We start from the raw sequence: 20,749 nt of genomic DNA, 5'->3' as shown, positions 1-20,749 counted from the left end.
CACTTAACCTTTATTCTTTCTGAAACTGCACACTCCCTCAATGTGTGGTGAGCTTTGGCCTTTTACCTGAAGAGAACAAGACCAATCAGGACATCCCTGAGACTATTTATTGCGATAACGGAGAGAGTTGGGGGCATGTCATCTCCACCCAGAGAATTTCTAAATGGGTATCTGGGTGCATTCTACATTGGTATCCGGATGCATTCTTCTGTCAGCTCTTGAATCTTCCTCCCCCTACAGGAGTATGAGCTCACTCCACAGAGCACAGCAATCATGGCATCTCTTCAGGATGTACCCTCCTAGACATCTGTAAAGCTGCTATGTGGAGTTCCATCCACACATTTTAAAAGCATTACGCCCTAGTGCAGGACTGGCTACTGATGCCTCCTTTGGAAAGGTGGTCCTCTGCTCAACCCTACTGTCCTGATCCTTGCACCCTCCTCCTACTTAAGTATTGCTTGTCAGTCACCCACAGTGGAATACGATAGGGACCATCACTTGAAGAAATGGTTACTTACCTATAACTGGAGGTTTGTTGAAATGTGTGGTCCCTATGTGTATTCCACTACCTGCCCTCCTTCACTTCTGCTTTGGATCTTTCTGATTCATGGTGGAGAAGGAATTGAAGAGGTGGTTGATCTGCCCTGCCCTTTATTGCCTTAATCAGAAGCATGAGGTGAGCCTGGGTGCATGCACAGACCAACAGATACTATTTTCAAAGTTCTCCGATTCTGGGTGCATGATGCGCATGTCTAACCCACAGTGGAATACAGGAAGGCACCACACATCTAGAAGAACCTCCAGTTACAGGTATAACCTTCTTTTTCAGAGTACACAAAGGTTCAGACATGTATTAGGTTGCAGGATGCTGAATAAGTTCCACCTTGTCTAGACTGGAAATGTGTCCTGATTACAGCCATAATTGGTCTGCCATTAATTTAACTGCACTGGTATAACCCTTAATATGGACAAGCAAAGCCACTATTTGCATCACTGGAGCTCATTCCATTTTTAATATAGGTAGGTTTGCCTGCTGTAAATAGCTAGCTTTGACCATCTACACCAGATACTGCACTGGGTAGCAATACCGATGGCTATAATCCGGGTAAATCTCCAGTCTAGATAAGTCCTTTATATAGTATGTACCAAACCTAAATATCTAGTACCTATCTTGAACTCTTTGGCTGGAATGATAGTTTGCTTATTCTGAATGATTATCATGTGTGTTAATTAGTATTGCTAATTAGAAGCATTGCTGGTTAGCTTGGAGTGCTTTCATTTTAGGAGGAGTTTCATCATGTCCAGGTAACTTAAACCTTAAGGAACTATGCTTTTATAATTAACAAGCTAGAGAGCTCAGATTCTGCCTAAGCTGCTGAAGCTTATTTCAGTTGTCTAGTAAGTGTGTGTCCCTTGCAAAACAGGTTCCCCAAGATGGCTGTATTATACCAAGTTTACCAGTCACAAAGAGGATGTGGATCCTAAGTCTGACATTGTTTGTTTGTTCACTCCTTTGAATAATTTTGCTAGCCAGATAAATTTTGTATCTTGTCCTTCCAGGATGCATTTTCTTGGCGTTAATAAATAGACGATTTTCTTGGCCAGAAGGGTGTGACTGCCTATATTTTTTTTATTTATGGTTTTTTCACAAGAACAAAACACTCAATTTTCTGTTGTGGCAGTCCACTTAAGAGAAAAGTCTTAATTCTCTAGCTTTTTTTTGTCCATCTTTCTGGCAAAGGAGAAAGATATAGCATTACAATACTGCTTTCAGATTTTATCTGGTTAGATAGAATTAGAGGGTGGCCTAGATCTAGCTCTGATCTTCGTTTATTTTGTTTGAATCCCCGGAGAGTGATTGTGTAATTTCCAGAATACTGGTAAGCAAAAATTGCCCAACTTTCAGTTAGAGCCTTTTTTTTAACTGGCAGCTGTGCAAACTCAACATTGTGTCTGAAAGTTCAGCTGTGTTCATTCTGGTTTGTGCATCATAATTAGGCAGAGAATCTCTGGGACACTGTCTATAATTGGACTAAACAGGTTTAATTAAAGGCCCAGTTTGGCCTCTAGTTGATACTTAAACAGTTCTGTTGGTGACACACGGGTTAGACTAGTGTACATCCTCCCAAACCAGTACTGGTTCTTAAGTGCTAAAAAGAGTAAAAACTAGTAACAATGTAAGTTTAAAAAAAAAAAGAGAGAGAGAGAGAGACAGACAGCAGAAAAACTTTTGAATGTATGCCAGGAGCAAATCTGATAGGTAAGAAGTTGCTATTTTAAAATTTCTTTTCTAACTATAACTGCATGTTGAAGATCTTGGATTGTCTGAGGCATGGAGCATGATCTACTTGGGTAGTATCTCAGTTTTTCAAATAGAAAATTTCATTAAATTTTCATAATCTATTTACCTCTTTCCCATTAATCTTGAAGGAAATTTGTAAAAAAAATTCTAGAAAGCAACTGAGTGTTACTGCTAGTTGTAGAAATGCCTAATTAACTTTTTAATGACACTACTTGGAGAACTATTAACGGCTATACAAAGAAATTAATGGTGCTGCCTGGTAACTCTCTTTGAACAATATTGCAGTGGTGTAGGTTGGAAGTTAAGGGAGATGACAGTGGAGGTGTCCCATTGCACGTTGGAAATTATGCTACGTTGTTGCAATTCTGTGAAAGAAAAACATGGTCCTATATTAGGATGGTGCCTATTATCTAGGACAGAGCTTCCCAAACTTTTCTTGTTGCGTGTCCCCTTCCAGTAGTACCAGATGCCCACAAATCTCTACCCTTCTCATCACTGATGCTTTGTGTTTTTTTTCTTACTACCGGTCTTTAGCCATCTGTCCATATTTCATTATTACATACAGATATAGTTATAGTGCAGGGATAGGCAACCTATGGGATGTCCGCCAAAGGCGGCACGCGAGCTGATTTTTAGTGGCACTCACACTGCCTGGGTCCTGGCCACTGGTCCGGGTGGCTGTGCATTTTAATTTAATTTTAAATGAAGCTTCTTAAACATTTTAAAAACCTTATTTACTTTACATACAACAATAGTTTAGTTCTATATTATAGACTTATAGTAAGAGACCTTCTAAAAACGTTAATGTATTACTGGAACGCGAAACCTTACATTAGAGTGAATAAATGAAGACTTGGCACATCACTTCTGAAAGGTTGCTGACCCCTGTTATAGTGTGACATATACAACCAAAAAAACCCCTGACTAAGTTCTGAGCTCAGTTAGACTGGACAGCTGCTGGGTAACTAAACCTGCACTGTACGATGATTGGAGGTGGGGGCTCTGTACATCAGTGTCTTGTTGTTTCTGTGTTCTCATTGTTACGTCTTGAAGTAAATTAATTACCATATTTATATACAACAAATTCCCATTGAGTTTTAAAGCTTTGTCTCAGTAGCCTATTATGAAAATGCAATAAGTAAAATACAGTCCACCATTACACAATTCCTCCTGTGTACCCCCCAGAGATGTCTCATGTACCACAGTTTAGGAACCCCTGATCTAGGATCTTGTATGACCTCCATCACTGGAGATCAGTAGTTCTCAAACTGTGGGTTGGGACCCCAAAGTGGATCGCGACCACGTTTTAATGGGCTCACCAGGGCTGGCATTAGACTTTCTGGGGCCTGGGCTGAAGCAGACGCCCTAGGGCTTCAGCCCTGAGAATCGGGGCTCAGGTTATACATGCCCCTCCCCCACAGGGCTGAAGCCCTGGGGTAGGGTGACCATCCATCCCGTTTTTGGGACTTTTTCTTAGATAGGCGCCTATTACCTCCTACCCCATGTCCCGTTTTTTCACAGTTGCTATCTGGTAACCCTACCCTGGGGCTTTGGTCCCCCCACTGCCCTGGGCGGTGGGGCTCAGGCTTTGGCCCCCACAATCCTCCTGGGGTCGTGTAGTAATTTTTATTGTCAGAAGGGGGTCACGGTGCAATGAAGTTTGAGAACCACTGCCATAGATTATTTAAATGCCTCAGAAACACTGATGAATTTATCCTCAGAACACTCCTGTGAAGTAGGAAGGTCCATTATCCTCAGTTTACATATAGGAAACTGAGACACACAGAATAAGTGATTGATCCAAGGTCACACAGGAAGTGTGTGCCAGAACTGGGAATTCAACCCAGATCTTCTGACACAAAGTACAGTGCCTTAACCACAAGGCTGTATTTCCAAGGCTGGGATGATTATTTCTAAATTGTAAAGTATCTTTGTATATTGGATTTTTAAAAACAAAACAAAACAAAAAAGCCCCCAAAATTCAGCAACCACACATTTAAAAAAAAAATTTAAAGGGCCCTAAGCGGAGCTATTCACTGCATTATGTCTCCTGCTGGAGGTTCCTTCCATGTTCTCTGAAAGATGATTTCTGCCATGCCCAGGCTTTATTTTTTGCAGCTGTGATGATTCATAAAAAAAAAATTAAGTGGAGGATGTCTTTACATTTTGAATGAGCAATCAGAAAAATGGTGGCACTAAATAAAGGAATGTGCTTTCTTGACCCATTTTTGAAAAGGTATTACGTTCTCTTCAAAGAGTTTGTAGTTATGCCAGATGATATGATGAGAGATTGTAGCATTTCACTCCTTTAAATAACATCTGGTTTGTTTTCACACTAAATGTAATATTTTTACAGAATAAATTTAAACTTTTAATGTTACATACAAGGGTTTTTGAAATGGTGTCATAAGAGTTGGTTATGGTAGACAATTTGTCATATGAAAGGTAAAGTAGGAGCTTGAAGATATATTCATAAGGTGAGCGGTGCATCCCTTTGTGATGCTGAGACCTTAACTGTATTGCAACAGATTGTGAAAAATAATGTAGAAATTTAGATCTTAATTAGAAATGCAATACTAATATTAGTTTATTAGTGAGAATGTTAGTTTATTATCAAACGCTTATGCAGGACTGATGCAATCAGGCTATGCTTTGTTAGTGATGTGTTATATAAAAATATATCTGTATTTGACATTTTTAAATTTCTCAATGCATGATGTACTTTTCCTTTCTTTTTCCAGTGTATATTTATCTCCTGTTTTGTATGCCAGACAAGGATGCAGAAAATATAGTAGAATTTAGAAATTAATTATTTTTCTATGTCACTAAGACGAGTATTAAAATCTAGGATTTTGGAATAGCAGAATTTTAATAGAGATGCCTTGCAAATATAGGTTCTGATCTGCATGGATGGACCTAAGTTAATTTGGTTGGATTCCACCCATGCGGATCAGATTGCAGATTTGGTGTGACAATGTAAGACAATTTAGTAAATGCTGTATTTCTTGTACTACTTTGATACAAAATAGTCACATATAATTTTACTGAATGTTTGTTCCTGAAAACTATACCTGTATTTCAATGTCCTTTTACATGTGAATAACATAAATTTACTAGATTCTGTTCACATTTAAGGTATGTAGGTTTTGATTGGAGTACAAATTGGCTATGAAGAAAAGTACTTGTGGCACCTTAGAGACTAACAAATTTACAAATTGGCTATGTGCATTCATGGTTAATCTTAAACGGAGTTCTGTGGATTTTGAGTGCTTCTGATAGTGTATGAATACCTTGGTCTTTCCCACCATTATAAGTTTGTATTTTCTCTTCTCTGCAGATAAAGAATTCTTTAAAACTTTTTTTATAGTCTATGGCTGTAAATCTGAGTGGTGAAGGGGGTAAGATTTAGGGGGAAAAGTAAATTTAAAAAATATAAATGCATTAATTATACATGGGAAAAAATTAATGATTATTAAAAACTGAAAATCTCAGCACCATTAAGTGCTGTAGAGAGAGAAAGACATTACATATTTAAGACACAAATAGTACAAATTGGTGGTTTTCCACATTTTTTCTTTGAAAAAATTCTATATGCTACTATGAATCATTCTTCAAGTAAATATAAAATATTTATATAGACCTGTATTTCTATCTTAACCCACGATTTTGGAAAGAGAGAATAATTATTTTAGAGACAGACTATTACAAATGAATATGTTTTATAAAAGGAAATATTAAGGCCAAAATTAAAAACTATGAAGCCAAGACAGAAACAAGTGGTAAACTACAAAATACACAGGTAAACTAGGGCCTGAATCACATAAAGTATAGAGGTCTTGGCAATATGCCAGCTTTGTGTTTTTCTTCATAGTTCTTGAATCTGATATTGGTGGCCTTCTAAAAATGTTTTCTTGTTTGTAAGTTCTGCTAAAGTTTTATACGTGAAGGCAGCTTTATTATTTGGGGAGTGTTCACCAGGAAGATATTTCCCCAGCTCCATATCTTGAATTTGTTGTAATTCGTATGGTTCCATTAGAAGAAGAAAGGTGCTGCGTGGTTTCTGGAAAACATTTTGTGGTGATTTGAACTGATATGCCCAAGTTTTGCGTATGCATTGTGAATTATCATATGAATATTGTATTTACCAAAAGTGAAAATTACCCCCAGTATAATTTTAGACATCTTATTAGAGTGCCAATACTGTTTGCAGTTTAAGGTTAAACTAAACAGAAGGAATGAAAAGGGTTAAAAGAAAATGAAATATTTTTCTACAAATCATTGGAGTTTTGATTTTTCAAAATGAAATTTAAATTCCTACAGAGGTTTATAGATGAGAAAGCTGATACTTTTCCAATTGCAGAATAATTAACTTTTTGGGAAATTGAAAATGATTGTGTAGACATATTTAATAGTTATAAAGAATGTACAATTTTAAAAAAAATATACTTTGGCTATTTAAGGTGCTTATTAAAATGCTAATAATCGAATAACAAATTTGAGAATTAAATCACTTAACTATTTTCCAACAAAACTGAAAGCAGAAAAGGAAAGAGGAAAAGATTACTTTTTAATGTCATCAATACGTGGTTAAATCTTGTCAATTTATCACTTAACATTAATTTGCTTTGTTCACAGAATGTTCATTAAATGTTTAGACTGAACATAACTTAAGATAACGGTGCATCACTCAACAACATAATATAGAGAAACATTTGTAAGCATCATGTTCCTGTAGAAAGATACATTTTGAAAATAGCTTTGACAAACTTTTATTCTTGTCTCAAAACTGTGCAGTATATGGAAGTCAGTAGTGTCCAGAGCTGTCAGCCCGGACTTGGGCCCCTTTCAACTGGGCAGGGTACAAATATAGTAAAAAAGCAGACTTTGACCATAACTCCTTATCTCATTTAAAACTATAATAGAACCTCAGTTACGAACATTAGAATTATGAACTGATAGATTAACCACGCATCTCATTAGAAACTGGAAGCATGCAATCAGGTAGCAGCAGAGACAAAAAAAAAAATACAGTATGGTGTTAAACATAAGCTACTAAAAATATAAAGGGAACATTTAAAAAAAAGGTTGACGTGGTAAGGAAACTGTTTCTGTGCTTGTTTCATTTAAATTAAGATAGTTAAAATAAACATTTTTTCTTCTGCATAGTAAAGTTTCAAAGCTGTGTTAAATCAAGGTTCATTTTGTGAGCTTTTGAAAGAACGGTCATAACATTTTGGTCATAGTTGCAAACATTTCAGAGTTACAAATAACCTCCATGCTCCAGGTGTTCATACCTCTGATGTTCTACTCTAAACACAACAAACAGGTGTAATAAACCTTATAAAGGGAAGGAGTACAAGAGTAAGTACTCATATTGTCATCTTTTTTCCTTCAGTTAAAATCTGAAATGATATTCCGGCTGAACTGAGACCATGTTTTATGAATGAGATTTTTTATTTACTGCATGTAACAATAATATAAATAAGTAGAGCTGTTGCTGGATCAGATTCTTTTGCATTTAAAGACATTAATTTGCTTTTTGTAGACTCCGGAGAAGAAACAATCAGAACCTTCCAGGGGAAGAAAGAGGAAAGCAGAGAACCAGAGCGAAAGCAGCCAAGGTACACCAAACATTTTTTTGAATTATAACGAATCAGTTAGGTATTACATGCATTTAGTCAAATTATATTTGCTTGAACACATGAAATTTAGGGCTTGTCTGCACAGCCCTGCAGTGCAAACTATGGGGGTATGAATTGCAGTGCACAGTAAAGTGTTATACTGTAACTTTCCTGTGTATACCCTGCTAGCGCAAACTAGACGGTTCCTAGTTAATGTTTCAAACAGGACTACACTAACACACAAACCAGGTATCTTTTAGTTCATACTAGCAGGGTCTACACAGGACAGTTACAGTGCAACACTTTAGCACTCACCACAGTTCATGCCGGGTAGTCTGCACTGTGGGGCTGTGTAGACAAGCCCTTAGACAGCCTTACAGAGTTCTACACTCATTGCCTGAGACAAGTGATGATTTTAAGTGGTGAATAAAATATATCTTTTTCCCCATTATCCATCTTGGGTAGGTACAGGCAAGTAGATTCTGTATCTGAGCTGTTAACTGTGTAAAAGAATTTTGTATGGCTGCAGTTAGCTCTTGCCATTACGACATTCTACCTGTTTGTTCAGACTGCAGCAGTTCTTCTCACTAGTATGCCTCTGCAGTTCCTTTTCTTATTCCAGCTGACGAGCAGAAATTCATGGTTTTAAAGTTTTCATTTGCTTGCTCTTCAGATAAATTTCCATTATTATCCTGAGTGACCTTTTTCCTCCAACAAATGTTCATAGGGGAGGATTACGTTGGGGGATCAGTAGAGTGAAACAGATGACTTGCATCTGATATGACTTGACTTTAACTTGAATCCAGCCATAATTGTTACTATCCAGTGGCTGTTTGGCCTTTGTGAAATGTGTGGTGCTCTCAGTCTATTTCCTAGTGGACAAATATATGCTTGTTCCTCAAAACACCGTCATGATACTTACTAATTGGTACTCTTTTAGACAAGTATGGGGTTCATTGAAATATCCTGTCCCATTTTAAGGTGACTTCTTTTTAGGGCAAGAATGGTGGAGACTCATAAGTCTCTGGGTAACTATCTAGCATATAAAGAAAAAGTAGTTGTGAGAATGCGGCCTATTTTATTGTTTTGGTGTTCCATTTAAACTAATAAATATCCCTTTAAATGCAAATATATAAGCTAGGAGCATTGTTCATTTGCCTCTTGGTCATTTACTGTGTTTTTTATTTTGTCTTTATGGTTGGTTCTTGTCCTGCCTCTGAGTTGAAATTGAATACTTTACCTGTTCTAATCTCTAGTAGGCCTGTTGAACTGGCAGTTCAAACTATATAAATATAATTCTAATGATCAAGATTGCTATTTTAAAATACTGTGGCTTAGCTGCCACTAGCACCTGATATTCCAGCCAAGGGTATATATACCATTCTGAGCTGAGTGGTGTAGGTTTTAGACTCCTTGGTGATGTACACCTGGGCAATCAGCAAACATGGACTCTGGCAACTAAGGGAACAGAATGTCAGCTAATTAAAAGGAAATTAGAGCCAACTGTGAGGGCTTATGTGGTTTGTTCATAAAGACAATGTAGTGGGAAATTCCCCTTCCCTTTACCAGAGTGATTGATAAAAGCATGACCTGCCCAGGAAATTACTTGGGAAGGAGAAGGGGTTTTGGGTCTTTAAATACAGAGCCTTCTTGGGAGCAAAGATAAAGAACTCCTTCAAATGAATGGTATTTTTGGATTGGAGAAATGTATTAATTTGTGACTGCATAGTTTAATGTTAACATGGTTTTAAATCACTTGATAAATCATACCCTCTTGTTTGGGTATGAAAACTTATGTCTCTGGGACTGATTTCTATTAAATATCTCTGGTCTGCTTGAAGCTACAGTGGCAATATTTCACATATACAGATAAATAAGTTGGGAGTTTTTCTTGTAATGTCTTGCCAAGATCTGAATTTTGGGTTTTATATGTTCGCTGCAATAGCTGATGACATCACCGACATATAAAACAATGGAGGCAGCTGCATTCCTTATAATGCTTTAGATGTTAATGTTGTTAACTGTTACAGAAGATACTCTGAAAACTAGAATAAATAAATTAAATAACTGGCTTGCATTATAAAACAATCTTTTTATCCATTTCTTTTAATATTTAAATTATTCTAGGAAATTTTTTAGTATGTGTCCTCAAGAGTAATTTCTCCTCTAGCTACTTATGCATGGTGTAAAGTATAATGCAAGCAGTCTAACTTAGTCTCGCAATACATTTTTTTTGTACATTTTTCAGGGAAGTGTAGGCTATCCCTTCCCACATTAAGCCAAAAAAGCAAAATGTAAGATACATTGCTTTAAAATATTTCTGTTTAGGTGATCATTTTGATTTGAGTGTTTACTGCTATTTAAATGTATACTTTATTTTGTTCTTTAAAAAAAAAGTTTCAGACAATATGACGGTCTCTCCTCTTACTTATTCGACTCTTGGTCTCTTAACTGTTGTGGTACAGTCACCTCACAGAGGCTATGCCTATTATAAACTTTTTTGGGAAATTTCCCACAGCTGCTCTTCTAGTCCTCCCATCATTGCTGCCCCTGATGGAGTGGAACAAGTGGTAGTAAAAGCAAGAAATTTTAACCATTTCTTAGAGCAGACAACCTGGTAATAAAAACTGTTATGCTCTGTTTACCTTGTTACTGCCCATAGAACTTTATAACTACAAAGTATCCTAATGTAGACAAGGCAGTAGTGTCCTCCATGCTAGATAGGACAGAATTTCAAATGTGAAAAACAAGCAGAAAAAAATCTGTTTGTAGCATAGGATCACCTTTCTGGCCTTCCTTATGCATTATAAAGAAGGCACAAAGCCCAGTTTTTTTTCCTTACAGATCACTTTTAATGCTTCTTAGCTGACAAACTCCTTTCTTACCCATCCAGGTCAGCTTTTAGATAATTGGCAAGACTGGTATGGAGATAGAGAAAGTGATAAAATGGGGCATTTGTTTAAAAATGTAATAAACCATCTCTTTCTTTACTGAAACCATGAAGAGTAGGGGGTAGGTAGGTGTAGGGAAATGGCTTTTATGAAAGAGACACTTGCAGTATGTGCTGGAATCCACTAAACTGTGTCATTAAATGCCATCTTGCTTCATTAGGGTGATTCTAAGGGAACAGGTTTGTTTAATATGTAAGAATTGGTTAATGGCAGCATAAGTCAATATAAGTTGCATTGTACACTGTAATAACTTAATGTGTTGTCGAGCTAGTTATCACTCAGTTGTCCCTCAGCATGATAATTACAATACATTGGGACCATGCTGTTGTGTTCTGTTCAGGTGTGTACAAATTTGTTAGCATAAGTTTCCTTCTGGTTCTTTCCTTTGTTCTCATCTTTCTGTTTTCCTGATCTCTTAAGGCTTCTCAATAAACCATCTTGCCCCTAATATGTCTAAATATATAATGATTTGTATGCTTTGTAAAGGCAATTAATGGAAATAAAGGAATATCTCCTAGCATAATGTATTTCTAGGTGTGTCTGATAGGTTTGAATGCTTAATTTGAAACATCTATACGTCTACCATGGTGTGACAATTAATGGGGTCTACAGTAGTTGTAAGAGACAGCTGCACCTTCATGGTAGTGCTTACCTGAAACCAATGAACAAAAATCTCTAGAAGCTTAATGGTTGAAATATCAAATGCACTTTTTGTGGAAAACAAATGCATATGTATTTCTTTTTTAAAATAAATTTTCTGTGGCTTGGTTCCCCTGTGCGGTTCCGCAGTTCTTCTCTTCTGGTGTCAGGAAGTGGAAGAGCAAAAGATAGGCAGTCTCTCTCCCCTTTAAGGCACTGTTCCCAGTCTCTTCCTTCCTCTCAGTGAGGAAAACAAAAAATGCTTCACATAGATGTGTTGTCTTTAGACTTCAAGCACAGGCACTACGAAAGATAGCACAGAGGAAACAGACAGACACCCTCAAAATGGAAAGTGTAGCCTGAGAGTGGGTGCTTCCTGCAGCCCATCACTGCAGGGCCGGTGGGTCTGAATTGTCTAGTCAGCAATTCAGCAGTCCCCTGTCTTGCCAGTGGGAGCAAACCTGTATTGTGTGGCTTTCCCTCGCATTTAGAGCACTCCAACTAGATTCATTTTAGAGAAAATGCCTAGAAGAGCAGGGGAAAAAGTGCTATGGTGCTTCCTCCAGGTCCCTTACCTATTCCTTCCTTTGTTCTGAGGGAGAAGCAGAGATGCTTAATCTTGAGACCATTGCATGGACCAAAAAGAATACAAAGCCCATCTGCTCTCTGTACTGAAGGACTCTACCCTAATTTACCCCAAGCAGTTCACTACACTCACTCCTTTGTGGAGCTTTTCTCTCCCACTTCCTCCTCAGTAATCTTCCTTCTCTCTTTAGGCTCCACTAGAGATGCACAATGAGGACCCGTCCCACTGGGACAAGTTCCTTAGGTTTATGTCCTATCTTAGGCCTCCTGTGAAGTCTCTGAGTCCTCAATAAGGTGCTCAATGTTTTGCTCAAACCTTGTTGAACTTCTAGCTTTGGTGCTTCTTTTTGTGCTTTCCTTGAAAGTGGAATTCTTTAGTCGAGGTCGCCTTCACCTGACAGGGCTTATGGCGTTTGTTTGCCATCAACACTGTCTTGTTTTTCTTAAGGAAAAATTAATGCTTTGCACTTGTTATAGTTTCCTTACCAAAGCAGTTTCTTCTTTTCACCTGAACCAGGAGATTTTCCCCCCAATCCCAACTTCTGTCTGATCACCAAAGCCCAGAGGAAATCCCCTGACACTGTGTGGATATATGTGGGACAGTGAAGGTGTACCCTGTCTCAAACACAGGAGTTCAGAAAGTCTCATTCCCTCTTCGTGCTCCGAGAGTCCCTGCAATGGTTTAAAGCCTCTGATTAACTTCCCCTGCTGGAATCTGTTGTTGCATTTGAAGACTCTCCTGCATCTGTTCTGTCAAAGCCGTGTCTGCTTCCATAGCTGAGAAAGAAACCTCCATAGATGACTATGCATGGCAAAGACTTGCAGCTCTATCTGCAGTCACCTTCACCAAGCACTAGAGACTGGATCCGTCCTCTTGGTCAGAGCATTCTAGTCATTCCTCTGAAGATTTATGGCTGACTTGCAAGGGGAAAAGAGCTGCTATCATCTCCACAAGGTGATACTCATTCTTTCTACTCTCTGTTCAGCCCCTGTGCACCTTTATATTGCCCCAACTGTCACAGCCTACTGAGTTAGCTCGTCAGTAAATTATTGTTTTCTCCATAAATTAGTACTGTACTTCTAGTTAAACTTTGTCCTCACTGTTTTTGCCCACTCAGGTTCAGGAACTGAGCAAAGGGACTAGTATAGAAAGTGAGTTGTAGGCTAACCAGATTTGACATTTTTGGCAAGTCATTAACTGGTGAGCCTGGAGACAGAGTGCCTAAAAGGTGGAGGAGCTTGGCACCAAAACTGTTGCCTGCCGACATTAATGATGAACATCTCATCATGTTAGATGGGGATAGTTTTGTGGCTAAGGCACTGGAGTAGGAATTAGGAGATATGATTTAATTCCTGGCTTCTCTTCTACAGACTTCTTGTGAGAGTTGAACAGGCTATTCTCTGTGCCTCAGTTTCCCATTTGTGTGTGTGTTTTTTTTTAAAAAAAAGCATAATTATACTTCATTGTCGTATGTGGATGATGTGAGAATAAATTAGTCAAAGTGCATGGAGTTCTCAGATGCTGTGCTGATGGGATGCTATATGAATATCTAGATAGAAAGATCACACATTGGCTCACCAAGCTGCAGAAAACTGCTTGGCAGATTCTAAGACTTTATTTGACATACTGTATACTTTTCACCTCCGTAGTAAGTATAGCGGTCTATTTTTGTCACTTCTAACGTCTTTAATTTTTTCTTTAACTTCAGGGAAAAGTATTGGGGGACGTGGTCACAAAATTAGTGACTATTTTGAAGTAAGTTTTTTTTATTTATTTTGAAAATTACTTTTTTGACTTCTTTAAGGTTGCAAGTAACTGTATAAGATACTAAATTTAGTTAAATTCACAAGCATAAATGTAAAGAGTACTGCACTACTCAAGCAACAAATTTGTTTAGATTGTCACCTGCCTTGATTTAGAAACATAAAATGCATGGCTTTCTAGACAAAAATAAAACATACAAGTCATGTATACACTGTGAGCTAGCAATGACTTTTAAATGTTACATTATTTTTACTAGTGTGGACAGGAGCTCAGTCTTTGAGAGAATAGTGATCTTTAATAGAACTTTTTATTTTTGGGTCTAACAGTTATGGTGGGATGTTATCTTGGTCTTGCTGGAGCTGAAAAAGGATAAGGGAATGGATGGTTTAAAATAAGTAGTTTTTAAAACATCTTTGGAGCTGTTTATAAAATTTATATTTAAAAATTAAAGCTACATCTTGAATAGTGGTTTTTGGTTTTTTTTTTGTTTTGTTTTGTTTTTTTGCTGCACTCTCCTCCTTTTAGACATACAGGTTGTGCAGTAATATAATAAGTGATACTTTTTTTTTTTGCCTTACAGTTGATTTTCGATAAGAATGTTAACTAATTCTTTGGCCATATTTCCTCTTCAGTACCAAGGTGGAAACGGCTCCAGTCCTGTAAGAGGCATATCTCCTGCAATCCGTTCTCCTCAAAATTCACATTCACATTCCGCCCCTTCTTCTGTAAGTTTGAACTATTAATCTGTTCAATTTCAGCATTCAGTTCAAAAGTTTTCAGTCACTGAAAGTAACTTTAATTGGGAATCACTGATTGTAAATAATTACTGTAAATAGTTAAACTTTCTAAACTTACTTTCAAGAAGAAATCTATACTACTACTTGTTTGGTTCGAAGAATAAAGTTCAAATTTTTAAAAATGCTTTCAGTAAATTTTAGATGTATAAAGTAGGATTACTGTCTGATTGAAAGATTGTTGTGAAATCTGAAGCTCCAAGTTAATTATTACACTGTGTAACTTCAGGTAACTGGTCACCAGGTATGGGTGGCTGATGAATTCCAAGTCGTTTATTTAAAATAAATTCATAACGTTTTCACTAAGTAATTTCAAAAACAGGACATAATAGCATCTGTTCACATCTACCCTACACACGTTAAAAAAAAAAAAATCTTACTCCTTTTTGCTAGGAAGGAATAGTGAGCAATCCAGGTTGTTCTGTTATAAGCAAAGATGCTGATAAACCAACAGATTCTAGTTAAATTTAAATACATGACTGCTGTATCCCATATAATTCTCCTTACTAGTAATGTTTTGAAATGTAAAAGTTGGGATTTAATTTGAAAATAAATAGTTTCTGCTCATATACAGGCTTGCAGTGTTAACGTTGGACTTGCCTTTGTTTATCTCCGGGTGGCAGGACCATTTCTGGACAACTACACTTTATTCTACTTGTTGTCAGCTTCAGAATTTGAACTCCAAACTTCCCTTACGCTCTGTTGCTCAGGAAATGTTTTTTGAGTTTTGCTCTTTATTAGGGCTGTCAATTAATCACAGTTAATTTACGCAATTAACTCAAAAATTAACTGTGATTAAAAAATTTAACTGCGATTAATCACACTGTTAAACAATAGAATACCAATAAAATTTATTAAATATTTATGGATGTTTTTCAACATTTTCAAATATATTGATTTCTATTACAGCACAGAATACAAAGTGTACAGTGCTCACTTTATATTTTTTATTACAAATATTTGCACTGTAAAAATGATAAACCCAAAAGAAATAGTGTTTTTCAAGTCACCTCATACAAGTCCTGTAATGCAGTCTCTTTATTGTGAAAGTGTAGTTTATGTAGATTTTTTTGTTGTTGTTACATAATTTCATTCAAAAACAAAACAATGTAAAACTTTAGAGTCTACAAGTCCACTCAATCCTACTTCTGTTCAGCCAATGGCTAAGACAAACAAGTTTGTTTCCATTTACGGCCGATAGTGCTGCCTGCTTCTTATTTACAATGTCACTTGAAAGTGAAAACAGGTGTTCGCATAGCACTTTTGTAGCCAGTGTTGCAAGATATTTACGTGCCATATATGTTAAACATTCGTATGCCCCTTCATGCTTCAACCACCATTCCAGAAGATTTGCTTCCATGCTGATGATGATCATTTAAAAAAAATAGTGCGTTGTGACTGAACTTCTTGGGGGAGAATTGTATGTCCCCTGGTCTGTTTTACCCACATTCTGCCATATGTTTCCTGTTATAGCAGTCTTGGATGATGACCCAGCACATGTTGTTTGATTTATGAACACTGTCACTTCAGATATGACAAAACACAAAGAAGGTACCAATGTGAGATTTCTAAATAAATAGCTACAGCACTCGACCCAAGGCTTAAGAATCTGAAGTGCTGTCCAATATCTGAGAGGGATGAGGTGTAGAGCATGCTATTAGAAGTCTTAAAAGAGCAACATTCCAATGCTGAAACTACCTAACCCGAAACAAACACACACACACACACCCCTACCTTCTGCTGGTGGCACCTGACTCAGATGATGAAAACGGACCGATGAATGTTCACTCTGCTTTGGATTGTTATCGAGCAGAACCCGTCATCAGCATAGATGCATATCCTCTGGAATGGTGGTTGAAGCATGAAGGGACATATGAATTTTTAACATATCTGGCACATAAATATCTTACAATGCAAGTTACAACAGTGCCATGTGAATGCCTGTTCTCACTTTCAGGTGACATTGTTGTGATGTGTTTGGTCACAGAGACCCCCTTGGGACTGTCACCTGATGTGCTGAAATTACCTCTGAGCCCGTTTTCCCTAATGGCTTGGGACTCCAGAACCCTGCCTTGTTGAGCCAGACACTCCAGTCTGCTGCAACAGAGACCCATTCTGAACCATGCCCCCAAAGCTGCAGGCTTTAATAGGTAACCTGCTGAGTGGTTTTCAATCTCCAGCACCCAGACACGCAGCTCCCAATGGGATCCAAACCCCAAATAAATCCATTTTACACTGTATAAAGCTTATACAGGGTAAACACGTAAATTGTCTGCCCTCTATAACACTGATAGAGAGAGATGCACAGCTGTTTGCTCCACCAGGTATTAATCACTTACTCTGGGTTTAATAATAAACAAAAGTGATTTTATTAAATAAAAAAAGTAGGATTTAAGTGATTTCAAGTAATAACAGACAGAACAAAGTAAGTTACCAAGCAAAATAAAACAAAGCACGCAAGTCTAAGCCCAATATGTTAGGAAACTCAATACAGGTAAATTTCATCCTCAGAGATGTTTCAATAAGCTTCTTTCACAGACTAGACTCCTTAGTCTCTGCCCAATCCTTTTCCTGGTACAGTCCTTGTGCCAGCTCAGGTGGTAGCTAGGGGATTTCTCATGATTGGCAACCCTTTTTGTTCTTTTCCACCCCCTTTTATAGCTTTGGCACAAGGCGGGAATCCTTTGTCTCTCTCTGGGTTCCCACCCTCCTTCTAAATGGAAAAGCACCAGGTTTAAGATGGATTCCAGTACCAGGTGACATGATCACATGTCACTATAAGACTTCATTATCCATTCTTTCAGGCTTGGCCTGCACGTACCCAGGAGGGTTTGTGAGTAAACAGAGCCATTTGCAACCAGTTGTTCTAGCTAATGGGAACCATCAAGATCCTAAACCACCATTAATGGCCCACACTTTGCATAATTATAGTAGGACCTCAGAGTTAACTTCATATTTCTAGTTTAGATACACGAATGATACATACGTACAAATAGGATGAACACACTCAGTGTATTATAAGATTTGTAATGATACCTTACAAGAGACCTTTTGCATAAAGCAAATTCCAGTTACATTATATTCGCATTTCAAACATATTTTCATATAGCATATGGAGTGCAATGTCACAATTTGTAAGCAAGAAGCGGGCCCCATTATCTCCTGCAAACGTAACCAAACTTGTTTGTCTGAGCGGTGGGCTGAAGTAGGATTGAGTGGACTTGTAGGCTCTACAGTTTAACATTGTTTTGTTTCTGAATGCAGGTTTTTTTGTACATAATTCTACGTTTGTAAGTTCAACTTTCATGATAGAGATTGCAATACAGTATTTGTGTTAGGAGAATTGAAATATGCTATTTCCTTTGTTTTTTACAGTGCAAATATTTGTATTAAAAATAAATAAAGTGAGCACTGTACACTTTGTATTCTGTGTTGTAATTGAAATCAATATATTTGAAAATATAGAAAATATCCAAAAATATTTAAATAAATGGTATTTTATTATTGTTTAACCGTGCGATTAATCGCAATTAATTTTTTTAATTTCTTGATAACCCTTCTGTCTGTCTGTGTGTGTGTGTGTGTGTGTGTGTGTGTGTGCACGCACATGTGTGCGCACACACACTCTCTCTGTCTCCTTCCCCAAAAAGTGATTTCTCTTAGAGGTTTCAGACTGTTGTCTCAGTGATGTCTGGTTCCATAATATACAACAGGTTTCCCCTGTTCTGGGCCCTCTGATGTCAGAGAAGCCTTCCAAAACTAAAGGAAACCCAGCTTAGTTATTTTTGAGTTGTCAAACTTAGTCTAAGGTTTTATGTACACTAGAAACTCAGTGGTGTGAAAAAAATACCTCCCCCCCGAACGACACAAGTTTGGCCAACGAAAAGCACTAGTGTGAACAGCACTTTGTTGGCAGGAGCGCTCTCCTGCCGACAAAGCTACCGCTGCTCATTGGGGTTGTAAGTTTTTTGTCGGCGGGAAAGCTCTCTCCCACCAACAAACAGCAGCTTCACTGCGCGCCTTTTAGTGGCACAACTGTAGCAGCACAGCCATGTCACTAAAAAGTGCGTAGTGTAAACAAAGCCTCACAAAAATGTAGCTGAGGGACATTGGAAAAGGATGCAAACTTATGATACTAGTTGCTACCAGACAAAGGTTGTTAGACTTGGTATACAAGAGTTATTTTTAGATCAGCTTTGTTCATACTATCTAACTGCTGTGGTTGATGCCAATTTTTTTTTAATTGAGCATTAGTGTGAATTGATATGTATTGTGACTGTTTCTGCAAACTTTATTCTATTCCTCTTAAGATAAGTAACGGTCTTTAGAAATTTTCTAATAGCTCCTATTCCATAGAGAGTAAGACTAAATCTCTCATCCTTTTTCCTGAAAATGGATCTAATCTTAGTTCTTTTAGAGTATATTGCATCCTCTCCAAAATACATATGTCATTAATTGCATGGTGAACAGCTAGATACAATACTCCAAAGATAGATCTGTCATATAGTTAGAGTATGGTCTTTCCTTGTTTTGTATTTTAGCTTGCTAATTACAACCAACGGTCAAGTAGTTATTTTCACAGGATTTTGAGATACACATTCAAAACACTTTCACTTTGCAATCTGAGTATTTCAAGTTGAAACTGATATCTTTTGTTTATGTATTTTAGGTTCAACAGAATAGTCCTTCTCCTACTGCGTTAGCTTTTGTGGACCACCCTGTTACACAGCCAAAACAGTTATCATTTAAAATCACTCAGGTAAACATTTTTGTGTAGACACGTGTAGACACGTAGACACTCCCATGTCCTTTTTAGAATACATGAAAATATTGATTAATGACCATTTATTTCCAAGCCTGATAACTGGTTCAAGACCAGTAATTACAAAATTTACAGGTTCTGCAAGCATTTGTAGTGGTCTGCAAAAACATTTCTGTCCTTGATAAATTGTGAGCTGCTAGTCATTCTGATTACCGTTTTGCTTTTTATGCTCACATAGCACTTCATGAACCATTAGAGTTAGATGAATGCTTTGTACCTTTTATTCAAGATTCAGGTTGTCATGTGATCTTAAGTGTTGATTTCTAGCTCTATCAGTATTTAAGATAGCAACCACTGTGACAGTGAGATATGGTCAGATACAACATGGCCTTTCAGAGCTAAAAGACACAGTTTTTTGTCAATGAAAATGGCAATCCTTTCTATGCCCTGAAGCACCCTTATTGTTGAACCGCTGTTTCGTCTGGCATGTCCATCCCAATCCTCTCACCCTCTGTCTTTCACAGTTGGTTAGTTTAAAACTTCCTTACTTAGAGGGATACCATTTCAGACCAAACAGAGACAATTTAACACAGTATTATTAGTAGACGTTTTCATTCAAGCCATTTTGTGTTCATCCCTTACTGGAAAAGAAAATTAATTGCTCTTTAATAGATTGGCTTTCAATTAATGAAGAACTTTATCAGTTAAAGTGGTTCATCCAAACTCTTAACTCAACCCAGCCTGTTAATGGACAAAGACAATTACAATAATTTACAACATTGATACAAAAATGAGGAAAATCATGTGTTACAGCTGCCAAAGAATGGAATTAAATATTTGAAAATGTTTTTGTTTAGACTGATCTCACGATGCTGAAATTAGCTGCACTGGAAAGTAATAAAAATCAGGACTTGGAAAAGAAAGAAGGTCGTATAGATGATTTGCTCAGGGTAAGTGTAAAAGACTGAGTAAAAGATGTCTATTTAACATATCAGTTAGTAACGATGTATAGAAAATATTTGTACTACCATATAAAGCTGAAAATGTATTAAAGTTTTAATATAAACATATGACAGAAAACACCAGATCTGTAAAGATTAAAATATTCTATAAAATCTGCATAAATGCTTTTTCTGAGAAGCAGCATATACTATAAGCTCACTTCATCCGATGAAGTGAGCTGTAGCTCACGAAAGCTTATGGTCTAATAAATTTGTTTAGTCTCTAAGGTGCCACGAGTACTCCTTTTCTTTTTACGGATACAGACTAACACAGCTGCTACTCTGAAACCTAGCATATACTATGCGATAACTAAGTGCATGAATCTCAT

The 20,749-nt window shown here is 37.2% G+C and overlaps 1 protein-coding gene across 7 annotated transcripts in view; it reads left to right on the top strand.

Moving 5' to 3' along the window:
* TLK1 (tousled like kinase 1) overlaps window positions 1–20,749 on the top strand; it is a 133,696-nt gene that overhangs the window by 60,215 nt on the left and 52,732 nt on the right. For all 7 annotated transcript variants that reach the window (XM_038422364.2, XM_043505268.1, XM_043505266.1 and 4 more), the window contains 5 exons: window positions 7,848–7,923; window positions 13,808–13,854; window positions 14,496–14,588; window positions 19,327–19,416; window positions 20,277–20,369. In XM_038422364.2, the coding sequence (XP_038278292.1) occupies window positions 7,848–7,923; window positions 13,808–13,854; window positions 14,496–14,588; window positions 19,327–19,416; window positions 20,277–20,369 (399 nt within the window). The remainder of the gene's footprint in view (window positions 1–7,847; window positions 7,924–13,807; window positions 13,855–14,495; window positions 14,589–19,326; window positions 19,417–20,276; window positions 20,370–20,749) is intronic.

Source organism: Dermochelys coriacea, chromosome 11 (assembly GCF_009764565.3).
Source record: "Dermochelys coriacea isolate rDerCor1 chromosome 11, rDerCor1.pri.v4, whole genome shotgun sequence".
NCBI classification, from domain to species: Eukaryota; Metazoa; Chordata; order Testudines; family Dermochelyidae; genus Dermochelys; species Dermochelys coriacea.
This window is presented reverse-complemented; position numbering and strand designations above follow the sequence as displayed.